This window comes from Mchenga conophoros, linkage group LG6 (assembly GCF_057382185.1).
Source record: "Mchenga conophoros isolate Kocher_MC1m ecotype Shallow Benthic linkage group LG6, M_conophoros_male_GT1.1, whole genome shotgun sequence".
Lineage (NCBI taxonomy): Eukaryota > Metazoa > Chordata > Actinopteri > Cichliformes > Cichlidae > Mchenga > Mchenga conophoros.
In genome coordinates, this window is record NC_140531.1 from 34,689,881 (window position 1) to 34,717,426 (window position 27,546).

At 38.5% G+C, this 27,546-nt stretch overlaps 2 protein-coding genes across 2 annotated transcripts; both read left to right on the top strand.

Annotated features, from left to right (window-relative positions):
* Positions 1-275: 275 nt before the first annotated feature.
* Positions 276-20,318, top strand: wbp1lb (WW domain binding protein 1-like b). The gene is made up of 4 exons (XM_085277708.1): positions 276-666; positions 9,243-9,345; positions 13,200-13,361; positions 16,659-20,318. Exons 1-4 carry the CDS (start codon positions 292-294, stop codon positions 17,489-17,491), a joined length of 1,473 nt encoding a protein of 490 aa, XP_085133834.1. The 5' UTR covers positions 276-291; the 3' UTR covers positions 17,492-20,318.
* Positions 20,319-21,045: 727 nt separating this feature from the next.
* On the top strand, positions 21,046-26,981 carry as3mt (arsenite methyltransferase). The gene is made up of 11 exons (XM_085277717.1): positions 21,046-21,161; positions 21,474-21,522; positions 22,451-22,578; positions 22,658-22,808; positions 23,088-23,224; positions 23,314-23,383; positions 23,501-23,582; positions 23,660-23,791; positions 24,458-24,597; positions 24,683-24,805; positions 25,649-26,981. Exons 1-11 carry the CDS (start codon positions 21,145-21,147, stop codon positions 25,754-25,756), a joined length of 1,137 nt encoding a protein of 378 aa, XP_085133843.1. The 5' UTR covers positions 21,046-21,144; the 3' UTR covers positions 25,757-26,981.
* The last annotated feature ends 565 nt before the right edge of the window (positions 26,982-27,546 follow it).

Sequence of the window (27,546 nt, forward strand, 5' to 3'; positions counted from 1 at the left end):
CGTAGAACCTCTCTCCCATCACTTTTATCACTTCAAAAAGGCCAAATAAAGGAAACGACTAACAAAAACACAGACGTTTTTATTTTGCTGTTGAGAAGAACTTGGCTGTTCCGAAGGTATGTTCCCACGAAACTGAGACGTTAACCCAGGATCATAACAACCCCATGCACGGGAGACGCACCGATTAGTGATTGGCCAGACTCTTCCCATCTGGCTGGGACTGTCCAATCGCTGGTCAATCCGCAAAACCAGTTATGATCCACGGCACCGAACGCCCATCACGTTGCGCACATGCAACTTATAGAGGTGACCACGCCACACCCAGGTGACCGAAGCGGAGTGCCTGAGCTAGGGAACGGCTTGTATAACAGCTGTATCAGTCAGTGGCACCGACAGCAACCAGTTGCGTTAGCATCGTTTTTTTGTAATGCCCAGTACGCAAAGGAGGCGGTGCTTACAGCGGCCTCGCAACGCGATACGGGCCGAGAAATACTTAAAGATAGTCGAACACAGTTTATGAAAACAAGTGTTTTGCATGCCTATGTTTCTGTTGTAGTCAGAGCCCCCTTTGGAGGAATGAGAGGCGAATGTTCGGGTCTTAAAATGGGATTGTTTTTGCACGCTGTTGGCTCTGTCACCCCCACCGAGTCCGCAGCAGCCGACACGGTAAGGTTGCTCACTCAAAAACAAGGCTTTCTCAGATAGCTAGCTAGATAGATACCGGGCTAAGGTAGACGACTATCCGAATAGGGAATTTTATTCTGCTTTATAACAAGCTCGCCTAGTCTTTGATACATTTTTATAAATCTGCTGTCGTTGATATTTGCCTGCTGCAACTCTTACCGTGTTGTCAGGAAATACGTTAGCTGCCTGTTTGCTAGCTAACTTCGGCTGCTAGCTTCGGCAGCTAACGCACCGTTGAAGTAAAAAACACAAAGATCAGTGAGTCAGGGCCTTGGTCTGTTTTCTTTATGATAGGCGGTTGACATTTTAGCCAGAAGTGAGTAGCACGATTAGCAAAAGCAGTTCTTCATGCCTGACTGCTGCCATAGCAGTAAACAGAACAAAATCGTCTGACTTGGATCAAGAGCGGTGTAGTTACCAGCAACATAAAAATAGCTCGTGTGAACTTCACTCTGTAATTAATTTGTGTCGAAGAGCTATATATTATTATCACTGTCTTGGCTTCGTGGTAGTCTGCTCCCATTATTTCAGTCTTTGGGCCTTGATGTTTTCCTTTTACAAAAATGAATGTAAAACATTGGGAGTAGCTTCGTGAACAGAACAGAACTGGATTCTTAAGTTTCTTCGTTTTTACGTAAACAGTGATGTACAGTTTTAACACATACAGTATAAAATCGGCAGTGATTTTTTTTTTAATTACATGAACATACATGAACTGTATATCCTCAATAAGAAGGCTTATTACTCTAAAGGGGGTCAGGGGTGATGTTTTAAATGTATTAGTCCTTGTTCTAGATTACATTAATGGTACTTTCCCCCCACTTCTGGAGGCATGCTGTATTAAACCATATTGTTGTATTTTCTGTGACACACAACATATTTAGAAACAAAATTGGCCTTGAACATATGACTTTTCAGTGGTAAGATAAAAACGTAAAGAGAACCCTTGGTGTGTTGGGACGCCAAAGCTGAGGTCTATAATGCATTGCATAGTGTCATGGACACACCAGAAATGCATCTTCACGAGCTTGAACTGAACTGCATTTGGTAGCTGTTCGCTGCAACTTTCAAACAAAGTCCAAAGAGATCTTGATACAAGTGTAGGAGGACATCATTGGGCTGTAAAATCAAAATAAAACTATTCTAGAGACAGCAAAAACTGAAGGAGTGGCCAAATCAACAGTTCATTCTTAAGAAGAAGGAATGCACCAGCCAGCTCAGCAACCCCAGAAGAAATGAAAGACCACAGAAAATGACTAAAGCGGGTGATTGTAGTACTCTTTGTGCTGGCCAGGATATGCCGTTAAAAACATCTAGACATGGAGGAAGGTGTATTATTGTCAAAGTCTACAATCCAGAACATGATGGCCAGATTTGGTTTGACAAGCACCTGTCCAGTAATGAAAAAAGAATAGAAAAAACACTGGAAAGATTAAACCAAGATTAACTTCTACCACAATAATGGGAAGGCAGACGTGGTGAAAGAGGTTCATTATCTGAAACTTACAATATTATCTGTCAAACGGTGTGGAGGCCACTGTCAGCATGTATGGCTGCAAGTGGAGCTGGGTTACTAGTTTTTATTAATGATATCACTGCTGATAGACGTATCATGATGAATTCGGAAGTTTACAACACTATATTCTCAGCTCAGATTCAGTTAAATGCTTTAAAAGTGATCCAAAAGGTCAGTCATCTAAAACATAATGCAAAAGCAACCCAGAAGTTCCCTAAGAGAGAAAAATGGGAAATTCTTTAATGTGCTTTTAGTTACAGAATTAAAAAAAAAAATAGGCAGAGAGAGACACAGACAAGCAACAAGTACTTTTACTCAAGTATTTAAAGTTGTTACTTTGTTTCATTACTTAAGTCTAAAAATGGGGGGAGTATTTATAAAAATGTATTTTCCAAACAGTTAACTAAATATTTAAAGTATCCCCACTTTAGTTGTTTTATTTAAAATATACCATGGTGTAGGGCTGTGCGATATGACCAAAATCTCATATCCCGTTATAAGAATTCTATCGTCCTGATAACGATATAAATCACACAAATGTAACATTTTCTGTAAATTCTGTGAATCTCGGGCAGCTCGTCTTGCGGGAAGTGTTTCCAGCTGCGTGTCATGTAGCTGGAGTCGAGTGTTTTAACCGATGCATTAGGGCTGCTCAATTAATCGAATTTTAATCACGATTACGATCTGGGCTTTCAACGATCATTAAAAATGACTGAGCCGATTATTAGCCCCTCCCTCATTTATCCGCGACACCTTAAAGGCCGGTCCGTGAAAATATTGTCGGGCATAAACCGGTCCGTGGCGCAAAAAAGGTTGGAGACCGCTGATTAAGAGGACCCGAGGGAAGCTCGGAAAGCTAAGCAGAAGTTATTTGGAGAGTGACTGCCGTTGGTTGAAAAGAGAGTTTAAAAAAAAAAAAAAAACTTCAGTGGTGTTGCACACTATTTTATATTATTTTTTTAAAAGTCATTGTTAACCCTTTAAAGCCGGTCAGAGCTGCATGCTCCGTTTTGCGTAACTATTGTTAAATTCCTGTAGAACCTGGACCGTGTAAGCTATAGCGCAATAATTTGTTTTGCATATGAAACCGGAGGAGTTGTACTTACATCTTATGCCATCAGCTTGTCCTCGGTCACGGTTTCGTTCCACATATAGCTTTGCAAAAATTGCATAAAAAGCGCTTGCAGGAACAAAAACATAATATTCCAGAAACACGCTTTGCCGTTCCTATCAGCTGTTCGTAACACTTCCCACAGTGAAATGATGCACCTGCTGTTTTCTTTGCAAATTTGCATCATAGGATTGTTTTTTGTTTTTCCTGCAGTATATAAAAATTGCTGTATCTCCAAAATAAAACTATGAAGACACTCAAAATAAATTTCCTGTGGTGGGAAACTATTTTTTGCAACTTTATTGTATTTAAAGTTTTGAGGGATAAACCTCTTAAATTTCTCCAAGTAGAAATATATGTAAACAAAACAAAAGCGATTTTCAATTTTTTTTGTAGTTTATTGCACTTTTTTGCAATTTATGTAATTACTATGGACTTAATGCATACATATTATTAAAATATGGGCTATAACAGTTGTATTGATGTATAGCAACTTGAAATGCTCCCACAAATGGCACTACAGCATGTAAAAAAATAATATAAGCTCTGGTGGACTTGGTTCTATAGTAGGTCTTAAAGGGTTAAATAAATATCGTCAAATAATCGTGATCTCAATTTCAGTGAAAATAATCGTGATTATCATTTTTGCCATAATCGAGCAGCCCTACGATGCATGAAACGATACATTTTTAGACATAAGTTGTAACAGCCGCTGTTTTCTTTGTGAGTATTTATTACACAGCGTGCTGCGGGGAAAAGCCTGTTCTAACGTTTGAGTCTAAGGTTTATTTTTTAGCACCTGGCGGCTCTTTTTTACTTCTCATTCATAAATAATCTGCTCTTTCACGTGATTCAGTTTATTTTGAAAAGTCTCAACGGGATCTTGAGCTTTATTGTGAAAGGTTTATGTGGAACATAAACAAGCGGACACGCGATGGTGTTACCGTCGTTGTTGCTAACCACAAAGCATAAAAACAGGCGCTTGTCCGTCTGTAGTGTGGTTATATTAAATATAAAAGAAAGAGAGAACTTTAAGAAATTAATATAGCCACTACAGTGACCATCAAAACGATGACAAAATATTGCCGTAAACAGTTTATTTTGCGACACCACGAAACAAACGATAGCGTAAAATGAAACGATAGACGTTTTTATATCGTCATCCAATATATATCGTTATATCGAACAGCCCTACCATGGTGGTATACACATGCAAAATGTATGCAAATGTATTGTTATTTATTTTCAAACAATCCTATGGACCTCTTTGTAGTCTAGGTTTACCCTATCTTTGATATATCCTGTACTGCTCTAGCCCGTTTCACCAGAGCAACATACTGCAACTGTCACTGTAAAAATTAGCTTATTGGTATGTTTTGTTTTGTTTTTCAGGACAATGTCAGTTATTAATAAGTCTTTTCAGAAAGTAAACATGAATGTATTTGTCCCAATTGAGTATTCAGCTTTATATGAAACTTGCTCTGTTTGACAGACTAGTTTTCAAAGCAGTTAAGCCCTGTGGGGATTAGGGCCACCAGCCAAAAACATGTTCGTCAGATATGAAATTGTTCTGTAGAGTACAAGTGGTGCTGGAGCTCTAACTTCTTCAGATTTTTGTTTTTGTGCATCTTGGAAGTAAGTGAAATTGTTTTGGAAACGTATACTCTGTTTCAGAAGTCTGTTTTTGACAGCAGGCTTGACTGGTTTGAAAGTGCCAGCTAATGTTGGTCCTCTGTTGGACTTGTATGTTGTTGATTATTCAAAAAAAATATCTGAAGGAACAATGGTCTGCTGTAATTCTTTTTCCCATTACCTTGTGAGTGATTTGAGCTGCTGTCAGGTAGGAGTCAACTGGATTTGCTTCACACAGTGAGAAGTCTCACCAAGTGAAAGCTACAGTTCACTTGTGTACTTACAAGAAAAGCTGATGAAGGAAATATTTGTTTTTTATTTTCATTGAAATTTAACAGTGTTACAAACAGTCTTCACCCAACTAACAACTCAACAACCAATCACAGAAAGGCTGGCTAGAGCCTAGCAAAGTTTTATTAATCAGGAGCAATGTGACAACATAATGTGAGCACTAAATGTGAAATTTGAATTTAATGGGCATTCCTGTGTGACCAGAATCGTTAACTCGTTGCTTATGTCCAGTAACACTTCCAGGGAGGGTTTTTTTTTTACTCAGTACTGGCAAGAAAAAAGAAGAAAGGGAAAATTATTATCCTACTGGCTTTAATACTTAATTTAGGTTAAATTCTTCACAAGTTTTGACATGTGTAGTGTAATAGATTATGAGTAAGTTCAGCACTTTGGGAGTAAAGTAATTACAGATGACTACTATTATCAATGTAATGTCACATGCTTTATGTCTTTATGTTATCAGTGCACGTGTGTGCAGGTAATTTGCTGACAACAGAAGTATAAACTTAGTAGATGCAATAGATGCAGCACAAGATCCCGACTATATGTGCCATGTGCTTTCACACCTCCAAAACTTAATATAGTGATTTCAGGTATATTGTATCGGTTTCATGTTATTATAATAAGTGATTATGTTGATTACCATTTGGCAGCGGTTCATAATAAGAGTTATTCTCTTCATTATACAATGTAAGTTTGAAAAAAGGTCCATTCACACATTAAAATTACAAAAAAAAAAAAAGCGAAAAAAAGACTTCCCAGGGTAGTGAAAGACAAAGCTAAAACTTTAAGCTTGACCTGCATGAGCTGTCACTCTGATGTTTTAATGGGTGGTAGGTTGGTATTCATCACTGCTAAAAGTCTGCGATTCTTTGTTTCTTTACTTAACCGTTTAAAGGAGTAGGAGAAACAAAAGGCTAAAAAGGCACATGGTTTGGCTTTTCACTGCTATTTTGACTTAAAGCCTTTTCAAACTGGCCCTAAATCCTGCAGTCCCTCTCAATCATAGGGTAAAGTAAGGGCAGCCTTTGAGACTAGGATCCTTGTCCCCATCCATCTCTTGCTTTCTTCACACACATAAGCACCCTGAAATGTTTGTTTTGCCTTCCCTTTTTTCAGTAAAATAATTTCCTAACAGTGGAAACACGGTCATCAGGTTTTAAAAACAAAAAAAAAACATCAGCCTCAAAAGCTTAAAAGGTCTTCCCTAGCCATGGGACTCTTCAGAAAGAATTAGCATCAGTAATACCTCTGCACTGTATAAAAGGAGAAGTTTCTGACATGGTAATGTTGCAAAGTGTAGCTTACGCTATATTGGAAGACATCAGATGTAAAGCCAATCATAGATAATCCAGTTTGTAATTTTAGAAATTAACAACCTCTTAAACAGCCAAAACTGTTGTATAAATGTTTTCTCTTGAGGCAAAGCTTTAGCTGCTGTGAACATACTGTTTGTTAACTTGGAGATAAAATTCAGCAACTCTGGTTTACTATACTCTCCTCCTAAGCTGCCGCACCTTTCTCGGGTGCATTCATAGCATTTACGGTTGCTGCAGGAGTTTTTTGTTATGCATAACCTTCATGACTATGAAAGGGTGCCTTTCTTTGTTGTAGGACAGATTAATAAAAGGGCAGCGAGGTCCTTGCATGCATCGTCTGACTTGCCAAGTTCTACTGGCCTGAGCTAAGTGGATCAACTCTGATTGTGCAGTCAAGACTTAAGAAAGAACTGCTGCCTTGTATCTCCAGTAACAGTGTCTGATTGTCACCAGCAGATGTTTGAACTGGTCATTTCAGCAAGTTCTCATTAATAAGCTTAATTTATTTTCTGATGCAACAGTAATCTCAGAGACAGTAACCAAATCTGCCTTTAATCTGCAAGTGTGGCATAAGAGAGGTGGATTGTCTCTGTTGATTGCTTGGATTAGGGACAGGGGAATCTCACTAGTCCAGATTCTTTGCTCGCTCACAGTCTCTTAGGGTGACTAAAAAGTAAGAACTGGGAGTGCTCTCAGATGTGTGGGGTTTTTTTTTAGGTCTAGTTAGTGGTAATCACCTGATCTTTTTTCGGCAAAACAGATTAGTTCATGCATGTTCATGTTAAAGACTTAACTATAGTACTTTTTCCTGTTAAACTGTTTTGTAAAATCTTGAAGCCCCCTCCCCATTCATTACCCCATTCTTTGCATGCAGCACTGATGACTGAACACTCAGTGCTGAAGACCCAAACAAACTAGATGGTTATCTCTACTGAATTGCAATAAAAAGCCCAACCCCAAAGGAGCACAGCATATGGTTGAGATTGGCTTGTGAGTCAGTGAAAACAGCTGATGTTATCAAAAAACAAACTTAAGGAACAGAACATCCAGTAATTATTACAGAGAATTAAAGCTGTGGAACTGAATTTTAAAAAATGTCATGTTGATGAAGCCGAAACGGCTGACAGTCCATCAGATTTGAAATCGGGGCTATAATTTTATGTCAGCAGTTTGTTTTGTGCTGATCTGGTGTTTCTTGTGTGACAAATCATTTTTGTGTGTCTGGAGTTTCTTTGATTTTCTTTCGTTCTCTCCCTCCCTCATACTTAACACACTTCTCACCACTCTGCACAACTTATTTTCATGCAGTGTCTCAGCTAGCAGCTCGCTCTCCACTGCTGCTTGGAAATTTCCGTAAAGCAATCCTTGTCCACTGTTTGGGCCTGGATTGGAGTGGGCCGAGGGAGTGTGGGAGGGGTGTGTGTGTGTATGGTCTACAAAGACGGAGAGGAAGGCTGTGTGAGAGGGTGAGAGTATGCTTGAGAGCTGTTTGACTTTAATGACCCATGTGGTAGAGGAAACCTGTCTAGGATTTGTGGACCCATGATCATCATGCCTCTCAGTCGGGGACCTGCACTGGTAATCTACAGAGAGATAGAAAATCCAGTTATAGAACTTTGGTTAGCTAATCATTAAGCTAATCTAGAATAACTGATCTACTTGGAAAAGTTTGTAAAGCTGTCTCAAGGTTTTTGATTACAATGCTCTCTCCCTTTTTTTTTTTTTTTTTTTTTCTATAGCGACCTCTTCTCTGTTTATTTCACAATGGAAGTTTTTACAGGTTTGGTAGCAGTCAGCTCACTAACATGTTTTGTAAAGTTAACTGTTGACCACGCTGCTAGTTTGCTATATTGACTGTTAAAACAAGCAACCACGTGCTTGAAGTGGAGACAAGTGCCCTATTTATTTTTGACATTTTCCTCATTCTCATTTGGCCTTAGCTGAAGTTTGAATTTAAATTTCTTTTCTTTTTCACTGTTCTGGGAAGCATACTGGGTGGTTTTTGTGCTGGCTGTGATTCATACATTTACACTTGATATGTGTCTTAAACATTAGTGAAATTCTAGTAGTTTCCAAGCATAAGTGATTACGACATGTTCAGTTCAGAACAAGTATAAATGTATGGCTTCTACATTATCTGCAGTGTTATTATTAATATTCACAATGACAAATCAAGGTTAGGTGTGTGTGTGTGTGTGTGTGTGTGTGTGTTGATTTGTTTGTTTGTTTTAAATCTTCTGAATTCTTTCTCATATTAAAGTATCAGGATTCTGTATCACCACTTTACTCTAAGAAGATAATATTGGCTGATATCAGATTTAAAGTAGATGTACATGTCATTGTTCTGTTGGCAAGTGAAAATAAGTAATTGATTTTGATATTTCTTTTTTCTTTGTGTCACAAATATGGGGATAATTAACCTATGTCAACCAAATGTTCAGAAAGATTAACAAAACCCCAGATAAGGTGTATGCTTTAGTAAGCTGACTAAAATTGTATTTATATCCATAAGTATGGAGAACTTAAAGAACATAATACTCCTGTCGGTGGCAGTGACGACCATGTTGTTCAAACCAGTTTCATTTTGTAGACTTTTTTGTCGTGTTATAGGCTCAGATAATTTTTATTTTGTCTTTGTTATTGGACGTAGCTACTAACAAGTGACTGCATTTCTTTACTTGTTTTGTAGAGCCTGCTGCACTGTGAAGGTGTTAACAACCAGAGCTACATCTGTGAGTCTGGACATTGCTGTGGGGAATCTCAGTGCTGCAGTTACTACTATGAGCTTTGGTGTAAGTCTAATTTTCTTCTTGTGTGTTTGATCCTAATTCTTAAACCTTTCACTCTGTGACAGGCACTAAAAGATAAGGTATGACAAAATCAATCATTGTAATATTAAGCTGATGCATTGTAATAAGGACTGAAAGAGTAATGGGATAAATACACTTAGTACCGAAACAAGACTGGGACACATAAATTGTGATGCTTTTTTGTAAAACAAAAAAAATTGTAGTTTAAGCAACCTTACAAAACAAGATTAGATGTCTCGAAGTGGAGTGTCATCCTCAGAATTAAATTTACATTTTGTTCTTAAACTAAGACTGCCAGCAACAGTGAGCAAACGCTCATGGTCAGATGGAGCAGATCATGTTCACCAGGTTAAAGTATTTATAAGGGGAAAATTTGGGATGCTGGAAAAAGTGCTTAATAGAAATAAAGGGCAAGAGGACAGACAAGGATGAAAGGGTGCAACGCTGGCATAATGAGTGAGTCCAGTTATAAAATCTATAGGGGCTGCCTTGTTTCATTAGCAGTTTAACTTGTTTATTATTACTATGTCTAAATGCATATTCAGCATTCATCATCTCAATTCTATTATATTTTAGGCGCACCTGTGTAGTTTTAGTCTTAGCTCTCTGTAGTCAGAGGTCACAGATTTGCAGGAACTCTCTGAGTGCAATGTAATCAACATTGTGATATCATGGCAGGGACTGCTGTTAAGATAAGTAGCAGATACAAGAATATCACCATTAAAAACATAGTGAAGCTTGTGCTTTATTGAGAATTTCCTGTACAGTGTTACACTGGGGAATACTAATGTTTAAATTAAATTGTTGTTGTTTTCTTCACATAAAGATTCTTAATAGGTACTCAAACCTTTTTTTAACCATGGCATGCACTCAGCTGGGTAATAAAAATGGCTTATCAGCTCTCATAAATCTACAAATTATGTAATGGTGAAACTGTTCTTGTTGCTTATCAGCTGGCACTGTTGAAATAACCTAATACTCTAGTGTTTTAGTCAGGTACTTTACCATTGATTCTGCATATCTGTTGAATGTATTGGGTGTTTTAAAGAAGTTGGAGGAACAGCTCAAAGGACAACATTTTTCCATAGGTGTTCATCTGGGTCCCAAACCATATAAGCAAAATCATCTTCTAAACCATTGCAGAGCTACTGCATCAATGTTTTTTCCCTTAATTTGTCACTTGTCTGTATATGCCCTGCTGGAAATGGTGACTACTAATGCAGAGTTGCATTATCTGCCTTAGTGCATTTATGTTTGGTAAATTTGAAGTCTTGCCTAGCCGCAGTTACAAAAAGGTTGCCTCAAGGGCAAAAGTGAGGTATAGCAATTGGTGTGGGCTCCCTGTAAAAATAGAGGGAATTATATTACAGCATTAATTATTCACTGAGGACATGATGGGGAGTAAAATGCAGCTTGCCAAAAAATATTGATGTAATGAACTAAGATTCTTCAGTGCCCTGAATAAAAGAAAATGTCTCACGTTGCATTCAAGACTGTATTAGCAGGGCTGGGTGATATGAGGAAAATCTAATATCACAATATTTTTTTGGCTATATCACGATATGTTTAAGTAACCTCCAAAAACAAATGTTATTTTCAACTATATAGTGCTTAAAATTGTACCGGTATACTAATTGAAATCTTTTTTTGAAGCCACAAGTTTGCCTCTCTTTCGTTCACTTTTGTCTTTACGCAACGTTACTCGACCTCGCCTCTCCTTCACTGAACACAACTCCCCCTCCTCCCCCATCACTTCACCTGCAGGCAGCGACAAGATGGACACGGCAAATCTCCGTTAACGAGTTACTGCACATCGCCCCGTGCGTGGAGCTGGACAGCGTCAACGTGTTAACGAGCTAACCACGCCAACGCCATGCAGCCCAGAGGGGCTGCACAGCCTAAAATCCTTTCATTCTCTCAAAAGTTGACAGCGCGCCTTATGTATGAATTCTGGTTGTGCTTGATGACCGCGAACCGATTTTATGTGGTACACGGCGCTCAGCAATCTGTCAAAAATGTTTGAGTATGACTTTGGTAAGCTACGGAGCTGCACCGCTTGATGGATTGTCGGAGCATTACAGCTACCGAGGAGCCTCGCGGAGTGATACGTACTGTGCTTCAACATAATATTACCGTATTGTGTGTGTATAAGGACCATAAATGGCACCTGTTAAGAGACATGGTTACGAAGCGGATTTCAAACTCCAGGCTGTCAGTCACGCAGTAGAAGTTGGGAACAGAGCAGCTGTGAAATCTTATTGTTGACAAACTAAACGGTTTGTATTACAGTCTAGTCCAACTTAACTGAATGCAACCATCTGGTACAATTATAGCTATTCTGAACTAAGCAATTTATGAAAACTATGCAGCCCACTCAGCAACTGAAGAATTTGAAAGTAAATTAAAACAAAATATAAATTTACATTAAATAAAAAAGTTTTAAACTTAATTAAAATAAAACATGTCTTAAATTAAAATAAGTAAACTGTCATGTTTATTGCTGCCAAAAAAAAAGTTAAACACATTTGGACAGTGAAGGAATGTCAGGATTCTTGCTCAGAAAAAGGATCAACATGCTCTGAGCACAAAAACCTTTTTAGTAACAAAATATCGATTTCTGCTGTCCCTGTATCGATACATTATTAGCAAACAAAATATCACGATACTACACAGTATCAATTTTTTCCCCCACCCCTATTGACTAAGAACTCTCTTTTTGTTCTTACTTTATGGCTTTAAAGAAAATATCGAGATATATATCTTATATCGCCATCCAGCTAAAAAAATATCGAGATGAATTTTGGGTCATATCGCCCAGCCCTAGCACTACACCCTTTTGTGGCAATGGATTTTATGGCATGTTTTGCAATTACTGCCTTTTTTCGACGTCCTCTTTGTGAAGTCCAAACCACTGCCAGATTATTGATCCAGTGCTGTTTCTCTTTGGAACTAGTTAATCTGACTCCTCTGCAGTTACAGTCTAATTCCTTCACTTGTCTGAAACGCCTGCTGTCGCCATATTTGTTTTTTTTTTGTCTTTGTTTTTTTCCCCCCATCTGGTAGAATCTAAACACGCATGCTCAGCACAGGGTGCCAGGTAAAAAATTTCCAGTTGGAATTGGATTAGTGATCCATTTGCAGCATTGGGTAGGGGGTGTGTGTTCACAGTGAGTTAAATGCAGACAGCTTAATATTGCCATGGCAATTTATACTCAGTGGCTATGATAGAGCCATTTTAACCATCGTACATGTAAAAACTTTTCATACGTGAAGTATATGTGATATATCACCCACACCTAATCCAAGTCAGCTTTCTTTTATAATTTTTTATGTTGATGTCCTGCAAACCTCCACATTTTGAAATGGATCCAGTTATTAGCACTCATTATACTATGAGGTCAAAACAGAATATTTCAGGCTAAGTAGCCTGAAAGACGTCTATATGGTATGCCTTCAAAACTATGTAGAAATTGGGGTGCTGACGTCATACAGCTCTGGTGCCAAAGTGAAAAAGAATGAAAATCTGTCAGTACTCTGTTGTACTGATAAGAAGGAACTCTGATGTTTAAATGGATTTTCATGGTGTAAAGCTTATAATGCAATGCATACATAGTTGTTTATAGCATAGTATAAGCGTGTAGATGTTTCACTGTGTTGAACTGTTTGATCTGCAATGTTATGTTTGTGTTAGCAGCAGGCACTTGTTACATCACCACATGGATAATGGAGAGCACATTTTTGCCCACTTTGAACTATGTTGTTTTGCTTAATATTAAAAAAGTCACATTGTTTTCACATGTATTAACTAAACTAAATTGCTCTTCCTCTGATTTTAGGGTTTTGGTTGGTGTGGGCAATCATCTTCATTTTAAGCTGCTGCTGTGTATGTCATCATCGCCGCACCAAACACAGACTACAGCAGCAACAACGGCAGCACGAGATCAACCTCATTGCTTACCGTGAAGCACACAACTACCCCTCTGTGCCCTTTTACTTCAGTAAGCTCTGCCACCACATACACCCACATTATATAAATCTTAAAAAAAAACAACAACAACAGCAAGAGAAACAAAACAACAAAATCTGATGTTGATATTTTTACTATTTATTAAGCATTTTTTTTTTTTTTAATCGTAGCTGAGCAATTATGTATTTAAGGTTTCATCATTTCATTGGTTTGCATGAACAGTTTCAAGTGAACTAGAGTTGGTTATAGTGGTGAACATAACAAATGAACTCTGCAGTGTTTTTGAGCTCTCTTTAAGGAGATGATAATGTGTCTTTGTTGTATTTAAAGCAAAAAGCCTAAAATACAGTGGGGCAAAAAAGTATTTAGTCAGCCACCGATTGTGCAAGTTCCCCCACTTAAAATGATGACAGAGGTCAGTAATTTGCACCAGAGGTACACGTCAACTGTGAGAGACAGAATGTGAAAAAAAAATCCATGAATTCACATGGTAGGATTTGTAAAGAATTTATTCGTAAATTAGGGTGGAAAATAAGTATTTGGTCACCTCAAACAAGGAGAATCTCTGGCTCTCACAGACCTGTAACGTCTTCTGTAAGAAGCTTTTCTGTCCCCCACTCGTTACCTGTATGAAAGGCACCTGTTTGAACTCATCATCTGTATAAAAGACACCTGTCCACAGCCTCAAACAGTCAGACTCCAAACTCCGCCATGGCCAAGACCAAAGAGCTTTCGAAGGACACCAGGAAAAGTATTGTAGACCTGCACCAGACTGGGAAGACTGAATCTACAATAGGCAAGCAGCTTGGTGTGAAAAAATCAACTGTGGGAGCAATCATCAGAAAATGGAAGACATACAAGACCACTGATAATCTCCCTCGATCTGGGGCTCCACGCAAGATCTCATCCCGTGGGGTCAAAATGATCATGAGAACGGTGAGCAAAGATCCCAGAACCACACGGGGGGACCTGGTGAATGACCTGCAGAGAGCTGGGACCAAAGTAACAAAGGTCACTATCAGTAACACACTACAACGGCAGGGAATCAAATCCCGCAGTGCCAGACGTGTTCCGCTGCTGAAGCCAGTGCATGTCCAGGCCCGTCTGAAGTTTGCCAGAGAGCACATGGATGATACAGCAGAGGATTGGGAGAATGTCATGTGGTCAGATGAAACCAAAGTAGAACTTTTTGGTATAAACTCAACTCGTCGTGTTTGGAGGAAGAAGAATACTGAGTTGCATCCCAAGAACACCATACCTACTGTGAAGCATGGGGGTGGAAACATCATGCTATGGGGCTGTTTTTCTGACAAGGGGACAGGACGACTGATCCGTGTTAAGGACAGAATGAATGGGGCCATGTATCGTGAGATTTTGAGCCAAAACCTCCTTCCATCAGTGAGAACTTTGAAGATGAAACGAGGCTGGGTCTTCCAACATGACAATGATCCAAAACACACCGCCCGGGCAACAAAGGAGTGGCTCCGTAAGAAGCATTTGAAAGTCCTGGAGTGGCCTAGCCAGTCTCCAGACCTCAACCCCATAGAAAATCTGTGGCGGGAGTTGAAAGTCCGTGTTGCTCGGCGACAGCCCCAAAACATCACTGCTCTCGAGAAGATCTGCATGGAGGAATGGGCCAAAATACCAGCTACTGTGTGTGCAAACCTGGTAAAGACCTATAGTAAACGTTTGACCTCTGTTATTGCCAACAAAGGTTATGTTACAAAGTATTGAGTTGTATTTTTGTTATTGACCAAATACTTATTTTCCACCCTGATTTACGAATAAATTCTTTACAAATCCTACCATGTGGATTCATGGATTTTTTTTTTTTTTTTCACATTCTGTCTCTCACAGTTGAAGTGTACCTCTGGTGCAAATTACTGACCTCTGTCATCATTTTAAGTGGGGGAACTTGCACAATCGGTGGCTGACTAAATACTTTTTTGCCCCACTGTAAAGTAATTACTGTTACTTTATTAATCCTTTAGGATCAATCCAAAAATTGTGAACTGGTTTAAGACTGCTCACAAGAGTTTAAAACAGGCTCAGTTTCCTATTATTTGGTCAACAATCCAAAGTTTTGAGAAATCGGTGAACATGGAATTAAGTCAACTGGTATCAGCTCTAGAATTACAGTAAGAAATGCATTTGAGATTTTTATTCTTAATAGTGATGGTTATTAAATGGAACATGAGTACACATCAATACAGTACAGTTAGTACAGTATTTATCATTTGTTCCAAAACTAGAGCTGCAACAATTAACCGAGTGATTCGATAAATATTTCTCGACACAAATTCTTTGCTTAAGTGTTTCGTTTAACACACAGATCTGTAGCATGCCACTGTCGCAATGGAAACGCGAGTCACATTTGCGACTAAAACAGACCTGCAATACAAACATATTTGGGAGCAATGAAAAGTTTGACAACATTAAGCCCACACACAATGATAACACAACGGCAGCAGAGATGATGACACTGGCACAGTTTAACGTGGAGTTGGTACAAAGCAAACAGGTGGAGCCGCTATTAAGACGGTGAGCTCAGGTTGAGTGAAAGAAAATGTGTTTCTAATATCCATAACAGCAGCGCTGTTTACTGGGTAAAAATCTCGGGTTCTTCATCAAAGCACCTGATCAACAAACTCCCAAGGTGATAAGAAGCAAACTTTGTAACTCCCTCCACCGAAGTTTGTTTTATACATAGAAAAATCAGCTGTAACTCAACAGAAGTTTATTGGAAATATGCAGATCAACTGCAACTTTTGAGTATTTATTATTGCTCATTAATAAGAAAAACAAATTTCTTATCTGATTACATGATTCATGAATGAATAGGTTACTCGATTAATAAAATAACTGATAGCTGCAGCTGCTTTTACTGAAAAAAATTGCACATACTATTCTTAAACTTGTTTAAAAAAATGGCTTTGCACCTACTACACAGTGGAACCTGTCACAGATGCAGTTTACAGGGAACTCTTTCTATGGTTCCACATGTTGTGGTGTTGCCAGAACCTTCCCTGTTTACAGGAAATGACCAACATTGTTGTCTTGGTACCTTGCCACTGTTGTAACGTGAGATTACAATGGCCCTCAGCACACACTTGACCCACAAATAAGCTTTTGTTGTCACATTTTTACCCTATTGCTTTGTTTTGGAACTGTCTGAATTCTGGTCTGGGGAGTTCAGTGAGGTCAAAGTGTCTTTTTTTTCTTTTGGCAGGTCAGAAACCTGTGTGTATAATCAGTGGTGTGCATGGCATGTATTTATTCATGTGCTTTTATAGCCTTTTTAAAGCATTTTTTTTTTCTTTTCCTATAGGGTTTCTGCCAAACTACCTCCTACCTGAATATGAAGAGGTGGTCAACCGGCCGCCAACTCCTCCCCCTCCCTACAGTGCCTTACAGACTGGCCCATCCTCAGTGGCTTCTAGTCCACTGGCTCCTGAGCAGCAGCAAGGACACTGTACAGCCATTCAGCCTTCCCCAGTTCCCCCAGTCTCTGATAGCCTGTGTTGTAGGCCCACCATAGAGGAACCACAACCTCCCACCTTAGACTTGAGGCCAAAGCCTGACACCAAGTCCGTGCAAACGGCACAAAATTCAGGCGTGATACTGCTATCAGAAGGGCTTAGCAGAGAGGGACTCGCCAACCAGGAAAAACTAAGCGAAAGTGGGGATGACTCCTGCAAGAACCCCCTGCTGAAGGATCTCAGCCTGTCAGATGGTAGTGTTGAGGACAAAGAGCGACTCCCCAGTGGAAGGAGGCGGCGAATTACAGGTGATTCTGGGATTGAGGTGTGTGTGTGTGGCACACGTGGGAGCAGTGGTTGTAGTGGAGCTGGAAGTACAGGCCAGGAAAGCAAGGAGTTAAGGGAGCTAGAGAGCCTTCTGGGGCATGAGAAAGCTGACGAGGAAGAGGAGGAAGCAGGCGAATTCTGTGACAGCTGCAGCCATCAGGCCTCCTTCTGTGTGGAGGAGGAGCAGGCTCTTGGGGAAGTTGATAGGCGGCCTGGATGTGGGCCAACAGGAAGTCCCCAGCCTGCTCACCAGATAAGTAGTGGCTCCCTAAACCCTCCTTTGTGCCTCCTCCTCCACACCATCAATGAGCAGGAAGGACCAGCACACAGCACCAGCACTGAGCCACAGGGCTGAAGCAAAGTTAACACACCTTTGTCATGAGGGAAGGAGAGCACTACACTGTTTTTGTACTTCAGGAAGTGTTTGCTTTCTAAGTCTTTTTTATGAATGTGTGCATCTTAGATAAAACAAGTGAGAAGTGAGGGAGCAGCAAGTAGGATCTCTGCTAAAAATTGTCTGAGATCCAGAGGTTGAAAAAGCACGCTCCTGTGTGGAACAGTGGCCTTAACCTGTGTATTTTGGGTTATATTTGGTCTGTAAGGCCCTTTAATATCCTGTGGCAATTGGGACTTCAGACTACGCACACAGAGTCCTTCATTTGCCCTTCTCGTACAACAAAAGCTACTGATACATATGATGGCTGAAGTTGTGCTGTCAGAACAGGACGTTCACTGCCTAGGATGAATGTAGCTCTCTTTGCCAGGTGCTTGCAACAATTCTGCAAAGCTATTTGTTCTCTGCAGGTAGTGAACTATGTAATAAAACAACACACAGCAGAAACATTTTTGGACAAGTATGATGTGGATTTACCCAAAGTATGTGTTTATGTAAGCTGATATTGTACAGGGATGTCAGAACAAGACTTTGGGGGATGTCCTGTTAGACTCTTGTTTCTAAAGTGCTTTTTCAGCAGTTCAAAACCATGCTGCCTTTTGTCTGTTTTTGTTGCTATGTAAGTCTCACTAGTGATAGGGAAGTGTTAGTGCATTAACAAATCTTCATGAGAACAGTTCCTCTTTTGCACAAATGGTATTTATCTTGCAGATGCTACGGTTGTTTAAATCTAGTCTTAAATTAGCAGTAGATAATTACCTTCTTACCATTTTGTTGTAATGTGTGAGAAATGGACCTCTGAAATGTTAGTAGGGAATGCAGCAGATTTGTTTTGTATACAATCATTTTTAAAATTGATTTGTTGAATGTTTGTAGTATGTGCCTACCCCCTTAAAAATGCAGAAATTTGATGGACAATGCTAGGCTTCCATTATGTTGAGAGACCCAGAGAAAGCAGGTACCAAAAACATGAACTGAATGTTAAGCTTCATAGAGATTACACGTGAGACGGGCAACATCACACCTCACATTTTAAAGTCACTTTAATGAATTATCACCTTCACCAGCTTTACAGTGAAAAAACATCATAACTTTTAACACTATTTGTATAGAATTTTCATATCACCGCAGTTTTGACATTATTCAGCTTTGCTATTCATACATGAAACATTTAACGTCTCATTGAAGGCACATTAAGGCTAATTTTAGTCAACTGGAAAAGTGACTTCTTTTTTTTTCTTTTCTTTTTTTTTTAAAACCAGGGTTTATATTTCCAGTCATCTGCATTTGTACTGTTCAATCAAGAAAGGAAATGTTACTTTTAATGTATATATATATATATATGTTTTCTTCATTTAGACATTCATCCCGTATAAGTTTGTATTAAAATGAGGATTTAATAAAGGCTATGGTTATGAAGCAAGGAGTTTGCACACAAATTACTTTTAACATAAGTATTTAACCCAACAGAGCAGTTTGAACCTGCCTTTCTCTGTTTGCATGTTCTTTCTGAGCTTGTGTGGTTTTCGTCATGGTGCTTCAATTTCCATCTTTGGTAAATTTACATTTCTATCCCTAAGTTTGAGTTTGAATGGAGACGTGTCCAGGATGTACATAATGTCTGATATGGCAGGCTCCAGTAACCTTGTAACTGTAGTTGGATAAGCAGTCAAAAAAATATATACATGTACATATTAGTGGGAAGATTAGAGATTAGTTTCTTATTAGACATGAGCATAAGGTAATGAAATAAGTCATTGGCTGTTATGGATACCAGAGTATCTTAAAAATAAGCTGTTGCACAACAGGACCTTTATGAGACTATTATGGTACAGCATGGTACAATATGTATAATGCTGCACTGCTGTTACAAAACAAAGACAATGTGGTAGAGGAAAAGAATATAGTTGTCAGTTCCCGTTATTTTAGGAGTTTGAATGCTGACAATCTAGCCTCCTGAGCTTCTAGTGGTATGCCATAGATGATAAACACAAATAAAAGATGCCTTGTGAAACCTCCACAAAGAAATCTATGTCTAATCTCTTTAAGTAGCCACAACTGATGAGACTACACCATTATGCCATGCAATTAATCTACTTGGAGTACCTGAAAAGATGCACAAATTGCAATTCTGCAAAGCACAAATGTTTCAGCCGTTAGTTTTACGGCTCGAGGAGAAAATGGTTTCCCAGAATTTCCAGCACAAAAGGAAAGTAACTTTCTGCATAAACAGTTAAGCTGATTGACTTTTGCCCATCAAAGCCTAAACAAACTCGAAAGTGCTTTATCCGTTAATGCTTTCCGCAAGCTAGAAGATGTCATTGTGTAATTGTGGTACATGTCGTCGAAAGATGAGCTATTTTTCATATTGTCTGATTCTTTGAAAAAATAACGGAACTGTATAAAATCTCAAAACCACTTTATATTACAAATCATGTACAACATTCTGTAACATGTTCATGAACCAAATAGTTGCTTTAATCATTTTTATGAAATCATTAGCTTTATCATTATGGACAGATTCTTTTTTTTTTCTTCTTCTTCTTCTTGTGGGTATTATTGTTTTTTTGTTGAGAAAGACTTAAGTTCTTCTGAGACTTAAACTGAAGTTGTGTGAAGGGTACGTTTAACTAACAGTACAGTAGGTAATTTGTTAACAAGATCAGGGGCATCTCGCCAAAGACATTTTTCTTTCTTCATAAGTGTGTGTGGTTTTGCACTTCTTGACATAAGCCATTTATTATGACAACTAAGATGGATGTATGTTCAATAAAAATGCTTAATTGTAGTCAATCACTGTGTCCGTGACTTAATTTCAGAGTGGTTCTACTGAGTGATGTTATTGTAGAGGTCAAGGTTCCTAACAAATGGCGCTAATCAGCCACTGACAAGCTGATTGGAGCTTATCCCAGCTGTCATTGGGTGAAAGGCAGGGTCCATCCTGGGGGTGCCTGATGGCATCTCCATCCATCAGGCATATGTGTAAAGTCCCATACACATGTAATTAGGATTTTGTACAATATCACAAGCACTCCTTAGTACTTTCCCAGAAGGTTGTCTAACTTTGTCAAAATTTGAATTTTGACTTTTAGTAGCCTCCCATATGCTGCTATGCACCTATAATGCTGTGTATGTTCCAGTTTGAAACTGTGGCACTTTTGCCACATATAATAAAAACGGTTTACTTGCAGGTGGACAGCTGTTTTTATTGTAAACTGATAAACCGTCACTGACCACATATGGAAGGCACCTTATCATTTAACAAGAAGGCAACATTATAATATAGTATAATATTATTATATTCTGTAACTCCTAGTTTTAATTATTTATCTATTATTATTGAGCTGAATGATTGGTGGGAGTGTCCCATGCTTCCTCTTGGAAATCCCCATGAAATCGATAGCCTTGTTTCTATTAAATCAAATCAAATGCATTGAATTAATACAGCAACAATGTGAAATGCTGTCACATTGTTGCTGTTATGTTAGGCAGTGAGGCAAGTAGAGGGCGCGCTGGTAAAACAGGAAGTGAAACGCACAATGTTCGTTCAAAGTAAGGAAACTTGACAGCACACTGAGATTTTCCTTTACTTGGGAAGCGAACGTAATGTAACCATGGACCATGGAAAGAGGTAAAAACAGCCTAATCCTTGTGCATTGTCCAATTTCAAGCTGCAGCTGTTCTAAATTCAGCGAGTGAACCTTCACCTTTAATGTTGTTATGATACGTACACGGTTATTTTAAAGAAACAATAGTCATAAAGTGTCAAGTTAAAGACTAAAATAACTTGTGATCTTGTAATGTGACCTTACTTGTAACTAAAGCTACATCAGTTTAAGTCAGCAGAGAACTAGCAGTGACTTGGCGTAGGCTAATTTACTGACGTGTATTTGGAGGGCTAATCTGTAACTCATGTTTTCTTTTTTCTTTTCTTTTTTTAAAGTACGTGTCCAAAGGGATTCTCTGATAGCACGATTCACGTGGATGTGAAGGTAAAATAACACCAGTCGGTAGTGGGACTGCTCATGACAGAGTGTTGTTAGCCTATTTTCAGTATTTATGTAACTGTTAAAACAGATCTGGCCCCTGATGAGTAAATGATCTGTTTGTACAGATCATCTGTCATTTAAAAATAAACACATGTTAGCCGTAGTTGTGCTCATTAAGGTGTCTGTCCAGCAGTTTTGTTCCATTGCTTGTATGGTCAGTTTCCAATGCAGCCTCAGAGTCAGACAGTATCAGAATCACAATTTGTATTGACATTATAGCAATGAAACATTAAACAGGGAAATTGAGGTGCAATTACCTCAGTGCAAAAGAAGAATAGAAATTAGTGTATATATACCTATCTATATATCTATGTGTGTGTGTGTGTGTGCGTGTGTGTGTGTGTGTGTGTGTGTGTGTATATATATATATATATATATATATATATATATATATATATATATATATATATATATATATATAATTTTTTTTTTTTTTTAATATATACACACACACACACACACACAATCGTTTCCATATTGTGCTTCTTCCCGTTTGCTGGTGTTAGCTTAAATACCAAGGGTAACTACAATTGTAAACATGTAAACATGAGATCATGCTGTAACAATGTAAACATTGTATATGTAAGTTGTATTGAATCTGGTTGTCCGTAATTTAGCAGTCTTCAGCATGTTGATGGCTGAGGGATAAAAGCTTAACAGACTAAGCTCCTTAGTCTATTATGTCTTTATGGCTCTGAAACGTCTGCCTGAAGGTAGATGTTCAAACAGTGCATCATCATGGTGAGATGGGTCCCAAAGGATTTTATTTATGTTGCTGAGACAACGGGAGCAAACAAACTGTTTATTTATAAATAAATAGTCTGCTTTATAATGAGGAGCTACTGTTACCAAGATTTCTTTGTGAAAACAGGATTATTATGGCAAGACGCTGAAGAAAACCTCAGACCTAAAGACCAATGCCTGTGTGGCTCCAGTCCAGCCCACCCCTGACTTCATTCGCCAGGCACTGAAGAAAGTACACCCTGAAATCACTGCTAGGTTAGTGGGTTGCTGACCTCTCTGTTCTTCTAGTCACACTTCAAAATCAGTGAACCTGATATGTTTTTGTCTCCCACAGGTACTATGGCTGTGGTTTGGTTGTGCCAGAATGCTTAGAGGGCTGCAGGATACTAGATTTGGGCAGTGGAAGTGGGAGGGACTGCTATATGTTGAGTCAGCTTGTGGGTGAGAAGGGACATGTCACTGGTATTGACATGACTGATGGCCAGGTATTGAACATCCGTATCGCTGCATTGGCCTTATGATTAATCGGTGCATCCTAGCTGATGGTTAAATGATACTGAATTGAACTCAGAATATCTCCAAAACTCTATTTAAGGCTGTTAAAATCTTCTAAGTGAAGATTTTTCAACTTCTTAATTTGTAAAGACAAAACTCTGTTCTGTATGCATGAATGCCTTAAATACAACCAAAAAGTTTTGGACTTATTGAGTGATACTGATAAATTCTGATAAATACCTTTTTTTTTTTTCCTTTTTAAATTCCAGCTCGAGTTGGCCAGGACCTATGTGGACCATCATATGAAAGAGTTTGGCTACAAGAAGCCAACTATAAATTTTGTCCAAGGCTACATCGAAGCCTTGACCGAGGCAGGTCTGGAAAATGACTCGTTTGATGTAATTATGTAAGGTGTCTTACTAATCCTTTTTGTGTGCAGTTTAACAATATATAATCATAGAATAACAGTTTTGAACATCTTCTGCTTTTGCTTAGCTCCAACTGTGTGGTGAATCTTTCTCCAGACAAGAGGCTGGTACTGACTGAAGCTTACAAAGTACTTAAGGTACGCTGCTTCTCATTTTTTAAATATTGTTATTAAATCTTCAATCATAAAACTATGAGAGCAAAGCTAAGCAAATATTTACACATTTACATACACTTTCTCATTTTTCCTCATTAGGATGGTGGTGAGCTGTACTTCAGTGACATTTACAGCAATGGAAGACTAACAGAGGAAATTAAAAATCACAAAGTGTTATGGGGTGCGTCTAATTAATATTCTACTGCCATAAATTGACAAGCACCCACCAGAATATCATAGTCTGTTTTATCTTTGCAGGTGAGTGCCTTGCTGGAGCACTCTGCTGGAAGGATCTCCTACAATTGGCTGAAAAAGTGGGCTTCAGCCCCCCACGGCTGGTTACGGCCAGTGTCATCACTGTTGACAACAAGGAACTGCAGGACATTCTTGGTTTGACAGCTTTTTTACTTGCTTGACTTTTGCATTATTTGCTTGATACAGAATTACACTCAACAGCCACTTTGTTAGGTACATCTGTTCAGCTGCTTTTTAATGCAAATATCTAGTCAGTAAATCACATGACTGCAGCTCGGTGCGCATAGGCATGTCGACATGGTCATGATGACCTGCTGAAGTTCAGACCGAGCATCAGAATGGGGGGGGGGAGGTGATTTAGGTAACTTTGAATGTGGCGTGGTTGTTAGTGCCAGATAAGCTGGTATGATTATTTCAGAAATTGATGATCTACTGGGATTTTCCCACACAGCCATCTTTGGAGTTTACAGAGCTCTGGAAAAGAGTAAATATCCAGTGACATTCATGTCAGTTGTACATACAGGCACAATCGACATGAATGATGCTATCAGAGAATCCTTTTGCACAAGTTCTTAAAGAAGAACATTTTATAGATTAACCCTACAAATAAACATTACTAAGTTAGCTTGCACTATTATGTCACTGCTGGTTTTCTCCTAACCTATATTTATGTAGCTACAGTTACAACTAATGTAACATTACAAGATTCCAAGTTATTTTACATTTTGAGAGCTTCTAACCTTCTTGCATGACCTGAAATTTATTAATTTTTTTAATTTCAATCTTGTGTGTTTAATACAGGTGACTTCAAGTTTGTTTCTGCCACATACCGCTTGTTTAAGGTCCCCAAGGGGAACACCAAGAACTGCAAAGTCATATATAATGGTGGCATTACAGGGGCAGAGGATAGTTTCCAGTTTGACTGTCAGTACACCTTCATGGTCTGTATATTCTGAATTAGAATATACATCAGCCTTCTACTGTGGACACTGTGCAAATGATTTCAGATTTGGATGTATTTTGTAGGCCAATGAAGTTGTGGAGGTGGATGGAGAGGTGGCCAACATACTGACACATTCCAGATTTGCAGAGGACTTTACTTTCCAGCCACTGGGGGGCCCCACTGGGCCCTGTGGAGTCAAACCTAAGGTCAGTGTTGTGTTTAAATTCTTGGATGTCTCTTTTACACATTAGGGGTCAGTATGTTTCTGGTATCAATTTGTGTGACACGCCCAGAGGGCAGAGCGCCTCTGTCAAACTGCGCTCACAAACACACATGCATGTGCTTCTGCATGCTGTACATTCTTGGACATTCACGTACCGCTCAAACATACATACACACATGCACAAGCACAAGGTCAAGCAGCTGTCTTGGACTCATAACCAGACTGTGGAGTCATGCTGGGGAACCTTGAACAAGAAGGAATGTTCTACACTCAGCTAATAGAATACCATTTCATCAGGGCTTGCAATCATTTTATGCACATACACCTCTAACAGCACCGCTTTACATTTTTTTAAAAATGAGTTCTCTAACTTGTTAACCGCTCATTAAAGATTTTTTTTTCTCTTCTGATATGAGAAATAGAAGTAAATTAAAATGGTAAAGGCTTATCAAAATCCACCTCATTATTAACAGTTTGGACAGTGTGAAGTCTCGTCTGGAAGAGTTTTCTGTAATCACTACAGCAGTGTGCTGATAATAGTAATAAAAAAGCCTTTGGTCTTATTCATGGAAAGAACAGCTGCTTTGAAATTGTGACTTAATGAACAACCAGTAACTGTTAAAGGAAGCACAGGGCCATAACAGGACTCTGTGTAGAGGAGCCGGTGTTCTGTTATAATGTACCGTAATAGTACCTGGATTCACTTCTTCAATTTTGTGACCTTGCTTACAGTGATTTGGGATGAAACACAAATGTTACATGATACATTCTTGTAACTGGGTGCTTGTTCTTTTAATGCTTCTGCTTGGCTGAATTATTCATACAGGCTGGCATTGAGGACCCTTTTGAGCTGGCCCTGAAGTTGGGTGTGCAAGGCCCTGCATCAGCCACTGGGGGATGCTGCAGCACACAGTCTGCTGGCTGCTGCAAATGATGGTGGGAAGAGCACAAAGAAACAGGCTCAGCTTCCTGCCTACCAATAATGTCTACATGTTTGGTGAACTTCCATGAGTATTAATTAATTCATTTTAATTAAACATAATCATGTTCCTCATATATGACCTCACAACTTCATTACATCGATAAACAATAAACACCTTGTGGGTAGATCATAATTTAATAGATACTGGTTGCTCAAACAACTTCACCCACCCAGTGTATAATGGAGACATCTCAGCTGGTCAAGTTTTAGTTTCACTTTGGAACACCCTGCATTGCAATTACACAAAGCCACCATTTGCTTCACATACTGAATGACTATGTGAAGGACTACAAGTGTATGGCCTGCAGAGAAATGAGTTCTGCTGATGACTTTAAAATGTTTTATTGTGTAATCAAAGTGTTTGTATTTGAAGTTGCTTCAAGTGCATATGAGCCAATTTAAGGAGCCAGCATATGATTTAGGACCATAAGGAAAAGAAATCTCACATCAAATAATTTTAGTTTGTCTTATCAGAGTGAGGTGGTTGTTAAATTGTACCAACTATTTTTTAAATTAAGGTTAGGGTGGTTTATTTTGCTATAATGTCAAAGAAAATAGTTAAAATTGAAGAGATCTGCTCCCTGCTTCTAGTTTTCAGCGGTACTATCCATTGGTTTTGACTGAACTGTTGTTGAATCAAGGGTGATTAGAAGCCACATAACATTTTTGAAGTCTGACACTGGTCCACAGGCCACATGTTGAGTACCTAGGCTATAAATTATCTTGCGCAAACAAGATAACAATATCACTTTGAGGGATTTAAGGGTTCTGCAAGTGCTCCCAGTTAATATTTTATGAAAGGATTAAATATGGTAACAATTCATTAACATAATTATATTGTATAGATAAAAGGAAAACTTTAGTAAGGTAAAATAAAAATGCAACAAATTTAAAACCTTTTAACAACCATGAGCAGTATTAAGAAGAGCAACTTCTTCATTTGTGCCTCATTTTGTCATATGCCTGCTTAGTCTAATTATTTTTTTACCCATAAAACTGACATTGTTTATTCACACAATACTTTTTACTTCCCTTAAAACCTGTGTTTTAGTAAATCGGTGCTTAATTGTTTTGCAGACTGGCTTTAAGATATGCTTCAACAAAAGTGTACAAATTATTTCTCATTATTGTGATGGTTATGTGTTATTTCTGATAAAACACAATAAATATTAATTAATGAAATGACTCTTCTATTTTCATCTTTGCTCCTATGATGTAGTGCATTATTTCTAAGGGTACAAATGCACATTTGTATTTGGGAAAAGCTTTGGTTAAGGGGACCAGTTCAAGACATGGTGGTCAGGATCTCTCGCTTTAGTTTCATTTTAAGTTTAAAGGGGGAAAAGATAAATAGTCTAATAAGAGATAATTGTATTAAAGAAATTGTTTTTTGTATTACACATCTCAATGACGTATATGTATATGTGTTTAATGGTTTTGACAACTTTAACCTCTTCAAGTTAGTCAGTCTAAGAACATATTACTGTCCACTGTAATACCTGTCATTAAAATGAGACATGATATAGATAGTGCTTCGGAGTTTCAGCATGCAGTATGATGCAATGCGATAGGAGGAAAACAAATTAACATGTCCCAACCTTTGATAGTCTATATAGATAAAACATGTTGTAGTATTTATTTTAGTTAACCTTTAATCTTTGCACGTGCCTTTTTTAAACATTTAGACCGGGTATTGTGGTTGTCTTTTCTAGCATGATATGTTTTAAGAAGTCACGAGTAAA

Excerpts from the sequence above, each read along its gene's own strand:
- wbp1lb (XM_085277708.1), top strand. The coding sequence starts at position 292 with ATGCAACTTATAGAGGTGACCACGCCACACCCAGGTGACCGAAGCGGA. Across the intron at positions 9,346-13,199 it reads TTACTACTATGAGCTTTGGT|GGTTTTGGTTGGTGTGGGCA; the intron begins GTAAGTCTAATT and ends CTCTGATTTTAG. Across the intron at positions 13,362-16,658 it reads CTCTGTGCCCTTTTACTTCA|GGTTTCTGCCAAACTACCTC; the intron begins GTAAGCTCTGCC and ends CTTTTCCTATAG.
- as3mt (XM_085277717.1), top strand. Across the intron at positions 23,384-23,500 it reads AAGCTTACAAAGTACTTAAG|GATGGTGGTGAGCTGTACTT; the intron begins GTACGCTGCTTC and ends TTTCCTCATTAG. Across the intron at positions 23,792-24,457 it reads GGAACTGCAGGACATTCTTG|GTGACTTCAAGTTTGTTTCT; the intron begins GTTTGACAGCTT and ends TGTTTAATACAG.